The sequence below is a fragment of the Poecilia reticulata genome, linkage group LG20 (assembly GCF_000633615.1).
Source record: "Poecilia reticulata strain Guanapo linkage group LG20, Guppy_female_1.0+MT, whole genome shotgun sequence".
NCBI lineage: Eukaryota > Metazoa > Chordata > Actinopteri > Cyprinodontiformes > Poeciliidae > Poecilia > Poecilia reticulata.
The window spans coordinates 10,297,082-10,311,791 of NC_024350.1; the positions used below are offsets into that span (position 1 = coordinate 10,297,082).

The following is a 14,710-nucleotide window of genomic DNA, read 5'->3' on the forward strand; positions in this document are numbered from 1 at the left end:
TTTTATGAGTTAGTTTTTTTGTTGTTTTTTTTCACTAATTTCTGCAAATTTCAGTCTGCATGAGTATCCAAACAGCTTTTTTCACATTTTGCCACATTTGCAACTACGCATATGTATGTTTTTGTCGGGATTTTGCATGATAGACCAACACAAGATGAAAACATAATTGTGGGGAGAAGTGAAAAAGGCCGTTTTCTAAATTGGAAAAAAAAACAAAAAAAAAACAAAACAAATGTTATAATTCACCAAAAAATATTTAACAGAGTCCACATTGTGGTATTTAATCTCAGGATGTATATATATATATGCATGCAGCTGAACTGTCCAAGGACCTAAGAGGTTTGTTAGAAGACACATCATGATGATACCCCATTTCTAGGTCTAAAAATGAAATCACCTACAAAACCTTCTGATTACCACTTACTAACAGCGCTTTGGTGTAGGTAGGTCCTGTTCAATAAAGTTAAACGACAGCCTGTGGAGTAAAAAAACTCAGAGGACAACACTGAGACAAAGATCCAAAAAGGCAAATTGGCAGAACTGGAAAGATGGGAGGTAGCTGACACGAGCTAATTTCATCAGGCAGCAGGGTGAGCGATAGACCCAAAAGGAAACTCAGAGGCAACTCACAGAAGACAGGGGAATAAATAATATTCACATAGCTAAAACAAAACCAAAGGAAGCAGCCATGAAAAAAATCCAAAGCAAATCTAAATGACATGATGCGCACATAAACGAGTATGGCAAACAGACCTGGTGGAGAATAAGAAGAAACAGCAACACATTCACGCGAGCTGCATGGGAAGAAGGTCTGAAGATGTGAAAAGAGTCTAAAACTGTAAGACATAAAGTCTGCACATAAAAAAGCAATGAAACACAAACCAAAATGGACCCAATAAACACGTTGCTCCAAAAAAAACAACAAAACACACCAATGTTAGCAAGCAAGCAGAGCTGAGCAAAAACCCAATAAAATCCAATAAAACAAACCATATAACAATAAAGCAAGACATATAGTCAATATTTTAACAAATATTGGTAACTTAAAAACATGTGCAATCAAAATGTTTAAACCTTTCGGAAAAGTAAGCAAAGAAAAATCAAAGAGGTTAAAAGAATACATCTGATTTTCAGGCGATTACAACGCCAGTTTCCTCAGTTTCATTTTACCCTCCGTGTTTTATTGCCTTCTTTGAGTTATTTTATGAACCTAATTTTCTTAAACATTTTCATTCGCTGGTTTGCTACAACTGTAATGGCTGCGTAAATGAACTCGCTGCCGGAAATTAATGCTACTGATTGGAGTGCAACGCCAAACGGAGAGTGGAAGTACTTCTTTTTATTGTCGTCGAATAAAACATAAATTGGCTGTTACTTTAAGAGTCATCTTACGTTGTAGTTACAGCTGTCGAGATCGCTCTGTTCCGACGCTCAGTTCATCTCATCATCAGCTCTGAACGAGCCTTCTCTCCAGAAACATATCCCCGCAGAATGATGCTGCCCACGCCATGCTCCATCAACTTCACAGATTTACACCACTTTGCATCTGTGGCTGCAACCTAGAAAAATGCTGAAACGTTAAAAAGGGAATACTTTTATTTGGTTCTGTAGGCACAATTCTGGTTACTGTTGTATGCAGTGAATGGTCCTATTTGAAGGCCTCTTGTGGTCTCCTGTACAACAATAGCACTTTTTTTATTTTTTATTTCAAAACGAGCTGTTTCCTCAACGGAACCTTTATGGATCAGTCCCCGCTGTCGGCTAAAGCGGGATTGAGATTCATTGTTCATTTTTGTGGATTTGAAGGCTGACATTTGGCTGAAGGACGACAACAAACGCCACGCACAGAACTCCTCAGAGAGAAACGAAAAACCTCAAATGCCGAAACGGGATTTGCGAAGCTATAATCTACCACCCCCCCCCTCCAAACACACACACACATGCATACGCACACACAGACACTGGATGTCAAAGCGGACAATAAACACACATGAACACACCAGCATGTGAGAGGGACGGTAGAATCAGTCGCTCCACTTCAGCAGTCACTGCTGCCCAACCGGCTTTTAGGAGCACATTTAGAACACATTTTATGTTAAGGTATGCCACATTGACCTGCGGAGTGTATTTTAACCCAGCCGCAGCACAAAATGACCCAATGACTGCTTCTCGCTATTGCCTTCTTTGAGATTTGTGGGACTGTTAAAGTAATTGCAATAGTTTTCAAGCAATACGCAACACCATCCAATGCATTCCTACCCGTTTGAACTTTCCCCACATTTCGTCACATTGCAACCACGAGGATATTTTTTTTTTTGAGGGGATTTTAAAATGCACATCAATGCAAAAGCTGTGCTGAACTGTGATGTTAAGGAAAAAATGTATATGTTATGTCTTGACCACCTGTACATGTCTACACGCTGAAAACTTGTGCCTGTTTTCATTTTATTATTACGTGTCAGATTGGATGTAGAGCTGCTGCAAATGTTTTGTCACAGATTCTTTGTTGGATTAAGATCTGGCCTTTAGCTGGGCTATTCAGGAGCAATAATAGAATTGAATCTAAAACACCCCACTGTAGCTATGGCTGTATTTTTAAGGTCCCTGCTGTCTGTAACTTGGGTTGTTATTTGTATCACATTTAATACTCCATGAAAAGGCAGGAAAAACATTTAAACATCCCAAACATTTAATTTACATTTAATAAACTATGAGGTTTGCATTGTATCAAACACAATCCTTCTAAAGTGAATGGCAGTGTTCATATTTGTTCAGTAAATGTCTCCTGCATTTTATAGCAAAGACACAGTAGGAGGAAGAACCTTTTTGTTACAACCGGATTTGGGTTTAATCCCTGCTTTATCATATTTGTCTTCCAGCTTTCCCATTTAAGTCACTCTGGGCAAGCATGACACTGCAGCATCACAGCAAATATTTCTGCACATTCTCTGCATATAGGTCAAGGTAGCTTATATGAGCACACAGTGACTCATGCAAGTATTTTTTTGCACACATACATAGGGCCTAATGCATAGGATGTGTGGATGTGTGCAATGCTTTTCTACTCACTGTGTGTTCTAGAAAGCAGTTAGTTGAATTTAAGATGAAGAAAGCATCTCCCCCTGCCCCCAGATGATTTAAATGCTCTATAAAGTAATTTCAGCTTTGGATGGACTACTTATTTTGCAAAATCTTACTATGGAGGGCAAATAGCCCAGAAAGTGTTTTTACTGTGTGTCAGAGTCAGCAGTTTTGAAGGGAAGTAAGTGCACCAATAAAGAGAACTGAGAGCCTTTTTTTTTCTCTCTCTCTCTCTCTCTCTCTCTCTCTCTYTCTCTCTCTCTCTCTCTCTCTCTCTCTCTCTCTCTTTGACCAGCTGTGGTGCCTTGCCAGCCCACTGCACAGTGATACAGCTGATCTTGTAACTTTCTATAAGTATTTGTTGTTCTGACTGTCACTAAAAGAACAAATATATATTAGAGCCAGAAAATCTAAACATCCTAAATGTGTAAAATATTAGCAAATCACAATTTGTCCCACCAGAGTTTCTTCCAAACAGGTAAATAAAAAAGCAGCATTTGGAGCCATGGCTCTCAAAAATAGGGTTGCATGACCATACATGGCAGCCCAAGCGCCGTGTGAAACTGGAGAACATCATCGGTTCTAGTCGATGAACAGAAAACATCATTTTCTTGACTGAAACAGTCAGATGTGGGCTCACTTAGTGGGAATGCAGAAAAAGTCAAGAAAAAAGATGGAAGGAGTACATTTCATTTTTTTTTTACTGCTATGCAGTAAAATTGGAAAATGAGGATGAAATAAATATGTTAAATGCTGGTTTTCTCCTCATCCACCAGAAAATGCTGAAAACGCTGATATTCTAAAGGTTTGAAGTCTGTATTGCTTCTTCCTTTCAAGGAATGAAACGAGATGCAATGCAGCTCCTGCTTCAGGGACAGACTGTAGCTGCAGCAGAGCCGCAACACTAAAATAAGTCCAAGTCTAATTATAGTGACCTGTCGTTTGTGAGCATAAAGTTTCTCCAATAAGAACTTTTTTTTTTTACCATGAATCATAATACCTATTTGTCCTCCATCTGTATATTAAACAACAATAGATGGACTTGCATAGTGAGAAAGTGTTATCAAAATGACATTTTGATGCATTAATACAGTTTAGTGAAACTGTGAGTAAGCCCAAAACTAATTACAATAAAAAGGGAAAGCTTATGAAAGCTTGTGTTTTTGTAACGTATTTGGACAAGGGGGAAGAAAAGCTTTTAAATGTTATTATAAGTTTAATTTCCTATGAGGTATGTATTAGTGCACCCCCACATTAAATCCCAAAGGCCAAAATTGCACACAAGTCAAAAAATGATCATACCTGCAGGTAGATTTGGGTTTCAAGCATCCCGTTACTTTTACCAAGATATTTCTTCTGACTGTAAGTACTATTGATTTGTCAGAGTGGCCCAGTCAGAGTTCCTGACTTGAATCTGGCAAAGAATCTTTAGAGAGAGTTTAAGATTAGGGTGATGGCAAGGAGATCTTCCAAATCTCAAAGTACTTTGAACTCATCACTTCTAACTATATTGCCTCCTGTTTTGTAAAGGCAAGCCATGAAAATGCAAGCTAAAACACGTAAAACGCTAAGAACTGCTTAATTTAAAAAATATATTTTGTCATTGATTAGAGTTAGACATGAACAGGTTCACACATTCTTAATTGAACGAAAATAGAATCTGACTTACGTTCTCCAAAATTCATACACCTATATGTTTTTCATATCATGTTTTTTTTATTTATTTACGTAATTGAGAAACAAACTTGAATGCAAATGACTTTGCCCATTGAGGGATTGCTTACACTCGCTGCCAAACGTTTCTCGCCTCTCTGTGACTTGACTGCATTCAATGGCTTTGTGAATGAAGCATCCAGTCAGCTCAGAGAGCCTCCTCCTCCTCCTCCACCTCCTCCACCACCTCTCTACACCTCCTGCAGGAACATCAGAAGCAGACTGGAGCGCAGGATGCCCAGGTGCCAGCAGAGGAGGAGAATACTGCATTTTCCATTCACTAAATCCTTCCTCATCCGCGGCTCCATCGCGATCAGTGTTCATGAGCACCAGGAAGAAATCGAGGTTGGGTGCCTGGTCGCTCACCTCGTAACGCCGTGCACCCTGCTTCCTCCTCCTCCTCCTCCTCCTCCCTCCTCCTCTAATACAAACCCCGTGATCACCCATTCACCGGTGCCTGGCGTGCTTTAAGGTGGGAGGGAGGGGGGGACAATAAGCCGACCAGTCGAGCTGGTGCAGACACGAGGGGGGGGGGGGAAAGTAACCGGGAGACAGGCTGACAGGTGTCGCGGAAGTTTACGCTCGCATCCCTCCGCGTCTCTTGGTCAGTATCTGGAATAAGGAGGCTGTGACTGGCGGTCATTCGGCTCCGGCTGATCCCGTGTAAGTGATTCTCACCGCAAACAGGCTTTGAAACGATGCAACGAGCAGGCAGGAAACACACTAGCATCCTTTATTTATTTATTTTTATTTTTTTTTACATTGGCTTGTTTACAGTGCATGCTTAGACGTCGCGAGGAGCAGAATGATGCTCTAGTCTTCTGCGAGAGAGCCGAACCCGTCTCTCCTGCAACATTTTGCACAGATGTTATCATCCGGTCACAGCTAACGTGGCAGGGTTAGACGAATAGGTGGCTCCTTTAAATGAAAGAAACAGAGAATCGATGTAATCACGCAGGGGTTAAAATGAGCAGGTGTCTTGACAGGTTCATGATGCTGGGAGGGGGGGGGGGAAAAACCCAAACAAAACAAAACAAAAACCGGGTCCTGGAGGTGCAGAGTGTGAGTCATCTTTTTGAATTAAAGTAAAGCGATTGAGCCGAAGCCAGTGGAAGTAAAGTCATGTTTTAGTCTAGGGAGCGTTGGAAGGGAAAGAAACTTTAACCTCCTCCCCCTAGGAATGCAGGCTGAAAATCCTAGCTTGGCTCGCCATGCTATATTGTAGGTTGTTTTGTTTGTGTATGTGTGTGTTTCATTGTTGACTTCACACCTGTTGACAGCAGGGAGGACCATCTTGGAATGCAGGAAGAGAGCATTCACCTCACAAATTTGAATCCATTCCTTCGTTTTTGAATGCTCGTGCTCCCAACACTCACTCACATCATGCACGATCACGCAGCCATACCCAGTCCTCATCTGTTTTCATTTCAACACCTCAGGTGAGGTGAGAGTGTGACTCCTGGTGCATGTGTTTGACGGGTTTCGCTGGAGATGTGAGGGCATCTTCCCAGGCGGATGCAGCAGCAGCAGCAGCAGCTTCCTCTGTAGCTTTGCGTGGATAGGCAGGGTGGTGATTGATGTGGCTCAGCAGGCAGGTGTCAAAAAGTGATAAATGATCAAATCCTCTCCCTGAGAGGGAGAATTTTAAAGTACCTACTTTCTAATATTTGGATGATACTTGCTTTACCTTCTGCAAGTTTTTTTTCTTCTTTTTTTTTCTTGATGTTACGTGAGACAAAGTGCCTTTATTATTAGCTTCGAGTGAAACATTAACTCCAGTGTTATTTTTCATTTTCTGGGCACTCTGCTGGTGTCATCTTGACCGATAGCAGCAGGTTTGGGGCAAAATACACATCTACCCTTTACACGACATTAACTCATCCATTGAAGTAATTTCTATAGCCACAGGTCTGCAGACTGTTTCTACAAACATTTGTGAAGGAATAACTTGCTTTTGGTGATCAGTCAATTCTAGTATTTTACCGTGCGGTTTGTCAAGTTGTGAAATTGCCTCACTGCTAAATTTTCCTTTATCGACTGTGAGATGTTTTCTAACAAAGTGGAAGCTGTTGGGAATGACAGTGACTCAACCACAAGGCGGGCAAACATTATGCAGTCCCAGAGCGGGGTAAACGCATAATGCACATTGATCTCAAACTCTCTGCGTGTAACCCTCAGATTGACCAAAAACTGGCCTTCGGAAGAGCTTCAAATGATTTCTGAGCCCGTGGAGTTTCCTCCAAGCCTTATACTGACAAGTGTAATGAAAAGAGTCGGTTGCAGCGGTGTAGAGAGCACTCCGACGCTGCAGTGGAGATGTGTTTCGGAGTCCAGAATCACACCTGTCTGTCTGGCGATGCAATGAGCAAGTCTGGTTTGACAGTAACAAGGTGAATAGCACTTGTGTGACTGTGTTGCATCAGAGCAAACAGCCAATTATGTTGGCATTCAGCCCTGTTCTGATGCTGAAAAGCGGTGGATCAAGTCTTGTTCTACGACTTTGTTTTTGTCTTTCTTCTATATCCTCTTATTTTAATCAATCTCAGAATTAGACGGATAGATATCCTCTTTCTAGTGCTTTGAGAGTCAATTCAGTGTCAGAAAGCAGTAGACGTTTTCACTCAATCACTGAAATGAAACTTTCTTAAGTCTTTGCTTCTCGTACACTGACATATTCTAATGTGAAACTTTATGTGAAGGGGCGTGCATAAGACTGACACGACACTGTCATAGATATGACATAACGCCTGTCACGAACATAAAGGGGTCTTCATGAATGTCTATGACTGCTGCCATGAAGTGTCATTCGGTAAATAATGACACGTTTATTCCAAACTGACGCTTTTAATGGCTTTTCAAAGCAAATTTTAATAGAGCTATGTTTTAAAAGGCTCATTATTGTCCAAATAATGCAAAGTTTGCACTTTTAATTGACTTTGAATGCAGCTTTGCATTAATAGTGTCATTATTTAAAATGTAAAAGAATCTTTCAAGTCAGACAGAGTCCCATCAATAAATAAATCATCAAAATAATTTACACCGTAGTCTAAGCTTGAACTTCTCAGACAAATAATTCTAATTTCATGGTCGCAGGAAATGATATAGTTTGAGTCTGTAGATAAGTCTAAGCTAGTCAATTTACTGAAGGTGACATTGTGCACTACACAGATTAATAATGTCACATTGTGGGTCTTCCTTGATGATGCAGTTTGATTGTAATACATTTAATTCTTGATTCTCAGTCTTTTTTTTTACAATCTCAAGCTGAATTGTTTAAGTCTTGATTTGAAACAAAAGAAATTCAAAATTCTTCTCCTGTCCTGATAAAAATTGCTCAACGGAAACATAAAGATAAAGAATCCAACCCTTAAATTGATTATTTTTAATAAGTCTTCCTTGATTAAAGCTCGATATCTGCAGTTTTTCACAGAGTAAAAAGCTCCAACAGCAAATCAATCATGATGCATTCACTGACTGGAAGAAAGTTGGATTCTTGAGTGTTGCCTGTCACCTTTCAGCAGGATCAAACTGGAAACCTGGTTTCAGTCACAGATCTGTTTGGTGCATTCCTAATTGCAAAGTATTGACGGAGAGCTTTCCCAATAATTTAAATCACAATATCTGATTTAAAAATATATATATATAATGTATATATAAAAAAAGCCTCACTCATTGTCAGCTCGTTTTATTGTACTCACCATCCAAATATTAATTCATCTGGAGTCTGTCTCAATCTCCTTCTCACTTGCTGTGAAAAAAACCAACACAACGGAGAGGGTCTTAAACAAGCAGTTCATTTTGCGCTCGGCTGCATCTGCCCTTTTAGTGCTCCAGCAGGGCCTTGTTCTCAGTTTGTCCATCGTCTGCCGGCTCTCTGAGGTGAGGAATCGCAGTAGAGCCAAGCGCTCCGCAGGATGGCGTAAGATTTATTTGTGGGTTTTAATTGGGTACACCTGAGTTCATAAGTTTATTTTGCTGCACGTAGGAGAAGCATTGAGAGTGAAAAAGCAACAAAACTCACAGTTCCGCTCTCTAGGAGAGATGTAGCGGTTTGACCTATTTTTCACAGATACTACCTGTCCCTTTAAGTGAGAGTGTCAGTTTGAAGGTGTTGCTTTCGTAGCTTGAAAGAATTACACTGGTGGACTTTCGTGTAGTGCCAATCAAAGTGCGAACCGAATGCCCGACCTTGTCTTTTTGCATTCTCTATCAGACACAGTGACCGGTTGAGCCAGAATGTTACAGATGAAGTTGTATGTGGAAATATTAGAGTGTCATTGTGTGCGGTATCTCATGAGATTCTGAAAAAACACGCGAGGTGTTTACATTTTTGAAAATCTTACCAAACAAATTTGTGACAAATTAACACGTTTCTTTTTGCTGCAGGTTTTTTTTTTCTTTTTGAAAACCTAAAAATAAAGTTTGACACTAAACCTGGAACATATGGTGCTTCTCAACTGGTAAGCTAATTAGTGGTGTAAAATTACTGTAATATGTTATTTTTAAAATTATCTGTGTGAAAATGCATCATTTTTGGAGGAGTGGATTGATGATTTAAAAGACAAGTTCCATGATTTTTAAAGTTCCTGGATTTATTGTGGATCTTTTTTCTGTAGATTCGCAAAGGATCAAAATAATCCATACAGGCTTACATACAAACCCACTGACGTCTGAATGAATGTTGCTTATTTGCGAGGAACAAAATTAAGAATGAGGGAGATCTTGGCATAATTCCCATCAGTCTTTCCATCAACAATTGCAATGGCCTAGTTTAAGCATTGTTAAAAAGGGTTCACGTCTGGGTCGTTCCAAACGCTTAATGTTTTATCCAGTTTTTATGTGTGCTTGGGAATATTGCACACATGAAACGCTTCAGTTCAAACTGTTGAAAGTTTCCGTCTTCGTTATTCCTTTCACTTTGAGCAGTGAACCAGAACTGCTATATTTATGCTTAACATGTGAACACTGTTTTGCACGTTAAAAACTAAACTAAACTAAAGTCAGATTCCTTGTTTGAGCAGGAGCTTCTTAAAAAGACAGAGGCCAATTTGAAGGGGTTAATTCGCAAAGTCAAACTTCTTTTAGGTCATGTTTCAAATATTCAGCTTTTTTTATGACAACTGAATGTTGATTGTCCTGCAAAATGTACCTGGATATTATACTCCCAGACATCATGACACTACTGGTTTTCATCAGCTATATTTACCGAAAATCCATTGCCTTATCACCAGCCTTTCTAGAAAACTAATGTTTTCTTAAATTGTAAATTAAAAGTCTAATATTTTACATGCAGAACAATGGCTAACTAAAATCTGTGCATGAAAACAACACTGTGGGAGATGTTTCGGCCATTTTGGAAGTTTGTTGATTAAAACAACTTTGCAAACTGGGAAGAAAAGATGTAAACGTTCAACCATTCCTTACTGTGTGACAAGAATTTTTTTTGTTTGAATGACTTGCAATCTTCTCCTCTGCTTCAGCACTAATCACTCATCTATGCTGTTGTTGATTACGTGTGAAAGGCACATCTTTTTTTTTTTTATACTCCACCTGCATTATATGATTGTTTTTATCACATGCAGCCGGGACAGTTCTATGGGTCAGTGTGCGGTCAACCATGTGCAGCTCAAAACGCCCTGTAGCCTCTCCCACCGTTTCTGTAATATCTATGTATAAAGTGCATGGACAACTGCATCGTTTAGTTCAGACATGACGGGAGCTCAGTCACCATCCTTTCACACCACACACGATATAGAACCAGCAAATAAATGCCTTGCAGTCATACAGTAATGACGGTGCTGTCACGGCACATCCATCACTCCTTCCTTTAAATTCAACAAATCAAGACAGCGCAGTCTCTGTTGGTGTTGGGGCATTGATTTGAAGGTGATAGGAGAGCAGGATCATGATCTTTTGAGAATGTTCATGCTGAGATTAGGTTGTAAATAGAGTTTGACGCATAGGTCCTTCAGATTTGACAGCTGGGAGAATGATTGTTTGTAGGATAGCTCAACTTTCTGTCACATGAATGCTGATGGTTACAACCTCAGTCTTGACCAAGACCGTTTTTCATGTGGGGTCAGTAGCTTTGGATTGTTGCGGAATGTAAGGAGCGATGGATTCTTGATTGAATCGTATGAGGCATCCAGGAAGCTGGATGAAGATAAATGCACTAAGTGATGAAGAGTAAGAAATAGTCTTAAAAACTGAAATGACTAATCAAACGTTTGTCACAGTGGCGCAGTTGGTTGTACCGCTGCTTTGGAGAAGGAAGCTCCTGGGTTTGAATATTGGCCAAGGGCCTTTCCGCACAGAGTTCTTCCCATGCATGCGTGGGTTCTCTATCCCGCAGTTTCAAAACATGACTGTTATGTGAAATGTTCCCTTTAAATTACATTTAGGAATAAGTGTATGTGGATGGTTATTTGTCAGGCGTGTCTGTGTGTTGCCTGTCCAAGGCGTACCTCTTCCCCAATGAGTGCTGGAAATGGGAACCAGCCCCCTTGCAGCCCTGCAAGGAGAAGCTGGTATAATAAATAAGACTGAATCCACACAGTATTGGATATGTTTTACAAAGAAAATTTCTTGTAATGAAGTTGCTAAGGTGGCAACTATCCCCGACATTAGAAATAGATAGACAGACAGACACGCTTCAGTTTCACGTTGCCACAAGTAAGGATCTTTACTACATAAGTGACTGACTACCAACCGAAAAGCTCGAGGTTTTAAAACGAGTCTTGTTTTTTTTTAAGATTGCAATATCCAGTTCCTGACATATTCTTAAGTCTAAGTAGTTTCAATAATGTTGTGGTGATTGTTTCTAAGCTCTGAGTTTTCAGGTGTAATTTGAATTCATTACAGGATGTCAGTGCATTGAACAGTCAAGGCTCATAAGTGCTGCTGCTTGAATGTTTATGATAATATATATTACAGCAGAGATGTAACCTGCCTCTGGGCTTATGAGAGCTCCAGCAAACGTAATGAACGCATGAATGGAAAGAAAAAGTCATTTTTAAAGCAAAAATAAACGTGCGAGTGGTAAATATGCTCGGCTTCTATTCTCCCCCCCCACCCTCGAGTTTTAGCTTTCCGTCGTGCAAATATAATTACAGATCTACTTGAACAAGAGCAGGTTGCAAACTGTGGGGGCACACGGTGACACTCGACTTGGCATATTCACACATGTCGGGACTCATTCATCTTTTGAATTAAGTGTCACTCCGTTTCAGGCTGGAAAGCTTTGGCAGGGACGAGGATTTGGGCGTCTTATTGCAGCAGCTGAATAGGGGAGCATGTGTGAATGGCAAGGCGACAGTCTGCAGCCTATTCACGCTGTTTGATAACAGATCTGTGAGACTGCCAGATTTAGACGTCATTCTCCTCCACCGCCGAATGTGACATAAGCCTCTTTCTCACCTCCGCATTTCCGCACGTCTGCTTATGGCATTGAGAGTTATCCCACTGGTAAAGCGACTGAAACACGTCCCACTGAGATGCGTTTAAGGATAAAACGGAGTCAAAGGTTTCATTCAGGCTTTGTGAAGCCAGAAGCAGCAGCAGCAGCTCAGGTTTGTTTTTCTTGGTTAAAGCTGTTAAATTCAACTAGAGTCTGCAGTGAAGTGAGTCCTGAAATAACCTGGAGAAGTGAATGGAGCCAAGGCAAAAATGCTCAATAAAACCATGGGCTTTTTTTTTTTTTTGCTGGACAAAACACTACTTGATATTGTGTAGCTTCAATATTTGTCTGTGTTGACAGTAGACAGACTTCACCTCTGTGCCGTTGCTGGAGAAAATCAGATCTTATCACCCAAAATGGCAAACAATAGCTTCAAAGGTGTGATTTATATTATTCTATTTTATTTGCTTGCAGCTAACGGATGCTGCTAAAGCATGGATAATCCAAGAGTTGAATTAAAAACTTGCTTCCAATATTACAATAAAATCTACACTGAATGTAGTTATTGTCATAGAAGAAGAGTTACCGATTTGTCAAACATCTCGTTTAGATTTAGTACATAAATTATAATGAAGAAGTAAGAAGGAGTAACACATCTTTGTTTTTAGATGTGAAGAAGTTGGTTCAGTGTCATTAGTTTCCAGCGTCAACTTAAATGTTGCATTTTTATCAAATGAAGACAGATGAGATAAGATAACTTAAGTACGCAGGAGCTCAAATGATAATTTGATATATTAAAGAAAAAACCTATCAGAGCTTTGTGAAAATGTCACTGGTTCCATTGTTAAATTATGATGTAACTGTGGAAGTAATTAATGTGATTCTTGGTTATATTCTTCTGCTTACTACCTAACCTGTCGAGTCTAGAAATCACCTAAGCAGAACCAGACTGGCGAAAATACCAAAAGAGGAAAAATATCATAATTTGAGCTAAAGAACAAAAAAAAAAACAGATATAAAACATATAGGGAAAAAAAACACATATAAAACGAAAATAAAGGTTGCTGAGTGTCCTAGTTAAGTTCTGCACTAAAATCTTTTAGAGATGTTGATGTCACATGATCCTACAATAATGCTTGAGCAACCGCACTCCTGCAAAGAAGAGCGGGTCAAAATTCTTCCACAGCAACGTTAAGCTCTTATTTCCATATTTCATTGTAGTTATTGCAACCAAGCTTAGTTTGGATTGCTCTTTTCCCTTAATAAATAAAAAAAATAATCATTTTAAAATGCCATTTTGGTCTTTGCCAGATATTACTTTTGTTTTGATTATCTAAAACATGTATGTGTGTCAACAAAGTAAAAACAGAAGAAATTTGTTAGGGGGGGAAAATAGTTTTACATCTCAAAAAAGTTGAATGAGCTGTGGACACCACCCTTTCGAAGATATTGTCCTATTAATTATATGATTATTTCACTCTGGCCTAATATGTGCCCTGCTTTATTATCTACTTTATTACAGAGGGGAGTATTATTAACAGAGTGGGCATCATACTCTATTAAATAAAACACAGAAGAAGCTCTTTAAATTGCCTTGCTGGACATTTTAATAGAATTATCTTTGCAACCAAATGCATTAGGAAGAATCCACTTTTAGGATAATTTGGCATATGTGCATTGTATCTAATATAATTGCATTTTACAGAACTTTAAAGTATGGTGAACTGCAGCCTGGTATTTAAGCCAGAGACTAATGAAATGCTCTCGTAACATTCATGAAATGGCAACTTGTAGCCAGAGGAGCTTTGTTTAACAGGTCCAATGTTCTGTCCAGAAACGGTTTCAAGGATCACATTAAGGGAAGAAATCCTTCCAGACAGTCTTCATCTGCTCTGGGAAGAAAATGGATCCTGCAGGCAAAAAACTGGCAACACTAATCTCGTTCACAAGTCAGGAAAAGCAGGCATTGCAGAATAATTTGCATGCTGAAAGACAGACATTTTTATTATATGCAGGATATATCTAAAAAAAGAAGCGTCCTGATTCTTTCCAAGTGGAAACGTCCTAATTTCTTCATTTAATGAGGAGTAAATTAGTTTGCCAAATTCACAGACAGCTTTTTTTACATTTTTTTTTCATTTGTTTCGTTGTTTCCTTTGCCTGTCCACAGGGTTGTCCCAGCCTCGGCCCCCTGAGCACCGACACCTGCGATTCTCCTCCTCCTCTTCCTCATCCTCTTCCTCCCCCTCTTTGACCAGCAGCAGCTCAGCGTGGCGAGGCCAGGGACAATGGGACGCAAGCTGGACCTGTCGGGCCTAACAGACGACGAGGCAGAGCATGTGCTGAAAGTGGTTCAGCGTGACATGAAGCTGCGGAAGAAGGAGGAGGAGAGGCTGAGGTGAGATGACATTCTCCCGCCTGGGTTTTTTTTTTTTTCTTTTCCACATTTGACACTTAGAGAATGATTTGACATGAGCTGATAGAGGAGATATCACAGCCATCTGTGAGTGAAAATGACCA

The 14,710-nt window shown here is 39.8% G+C and overlaps 1 protein-coding gene across 3 annotated transcripts in view; it reads left to right on the forward strand.

Annotated features, from left to right (window-relative positions):
- Window positions 1-5,329: 5,329 nt before the first annotated feature.
- The window catches only part of myripb (myosin VIIA and Rab interacting protein b), a 116,362-nt gene continuing 106,981 nt past the window's right edge, over window positions 5,330-14,710 (forward strand). For all 3 annotated transcript variants that reach the window (XM_008438596.2, XM_008438598.2, XM_008438597.2), the window contains exons 1-2: window positions 5,330-5,457; window positions 14,361-14,588. In XM_008438596.2, coding sequence (XP_008436818.1) covers window positions 14,479-14,588 — 110 coding nt within the window. In that variant the 5' untranslated portion in view covers window positions 5,330-5,457; window positions 14,361-14,478. The remainder of the gene's footprint in view (window positions 5,458-14,360; window positions 14,589-14,710) is intronic.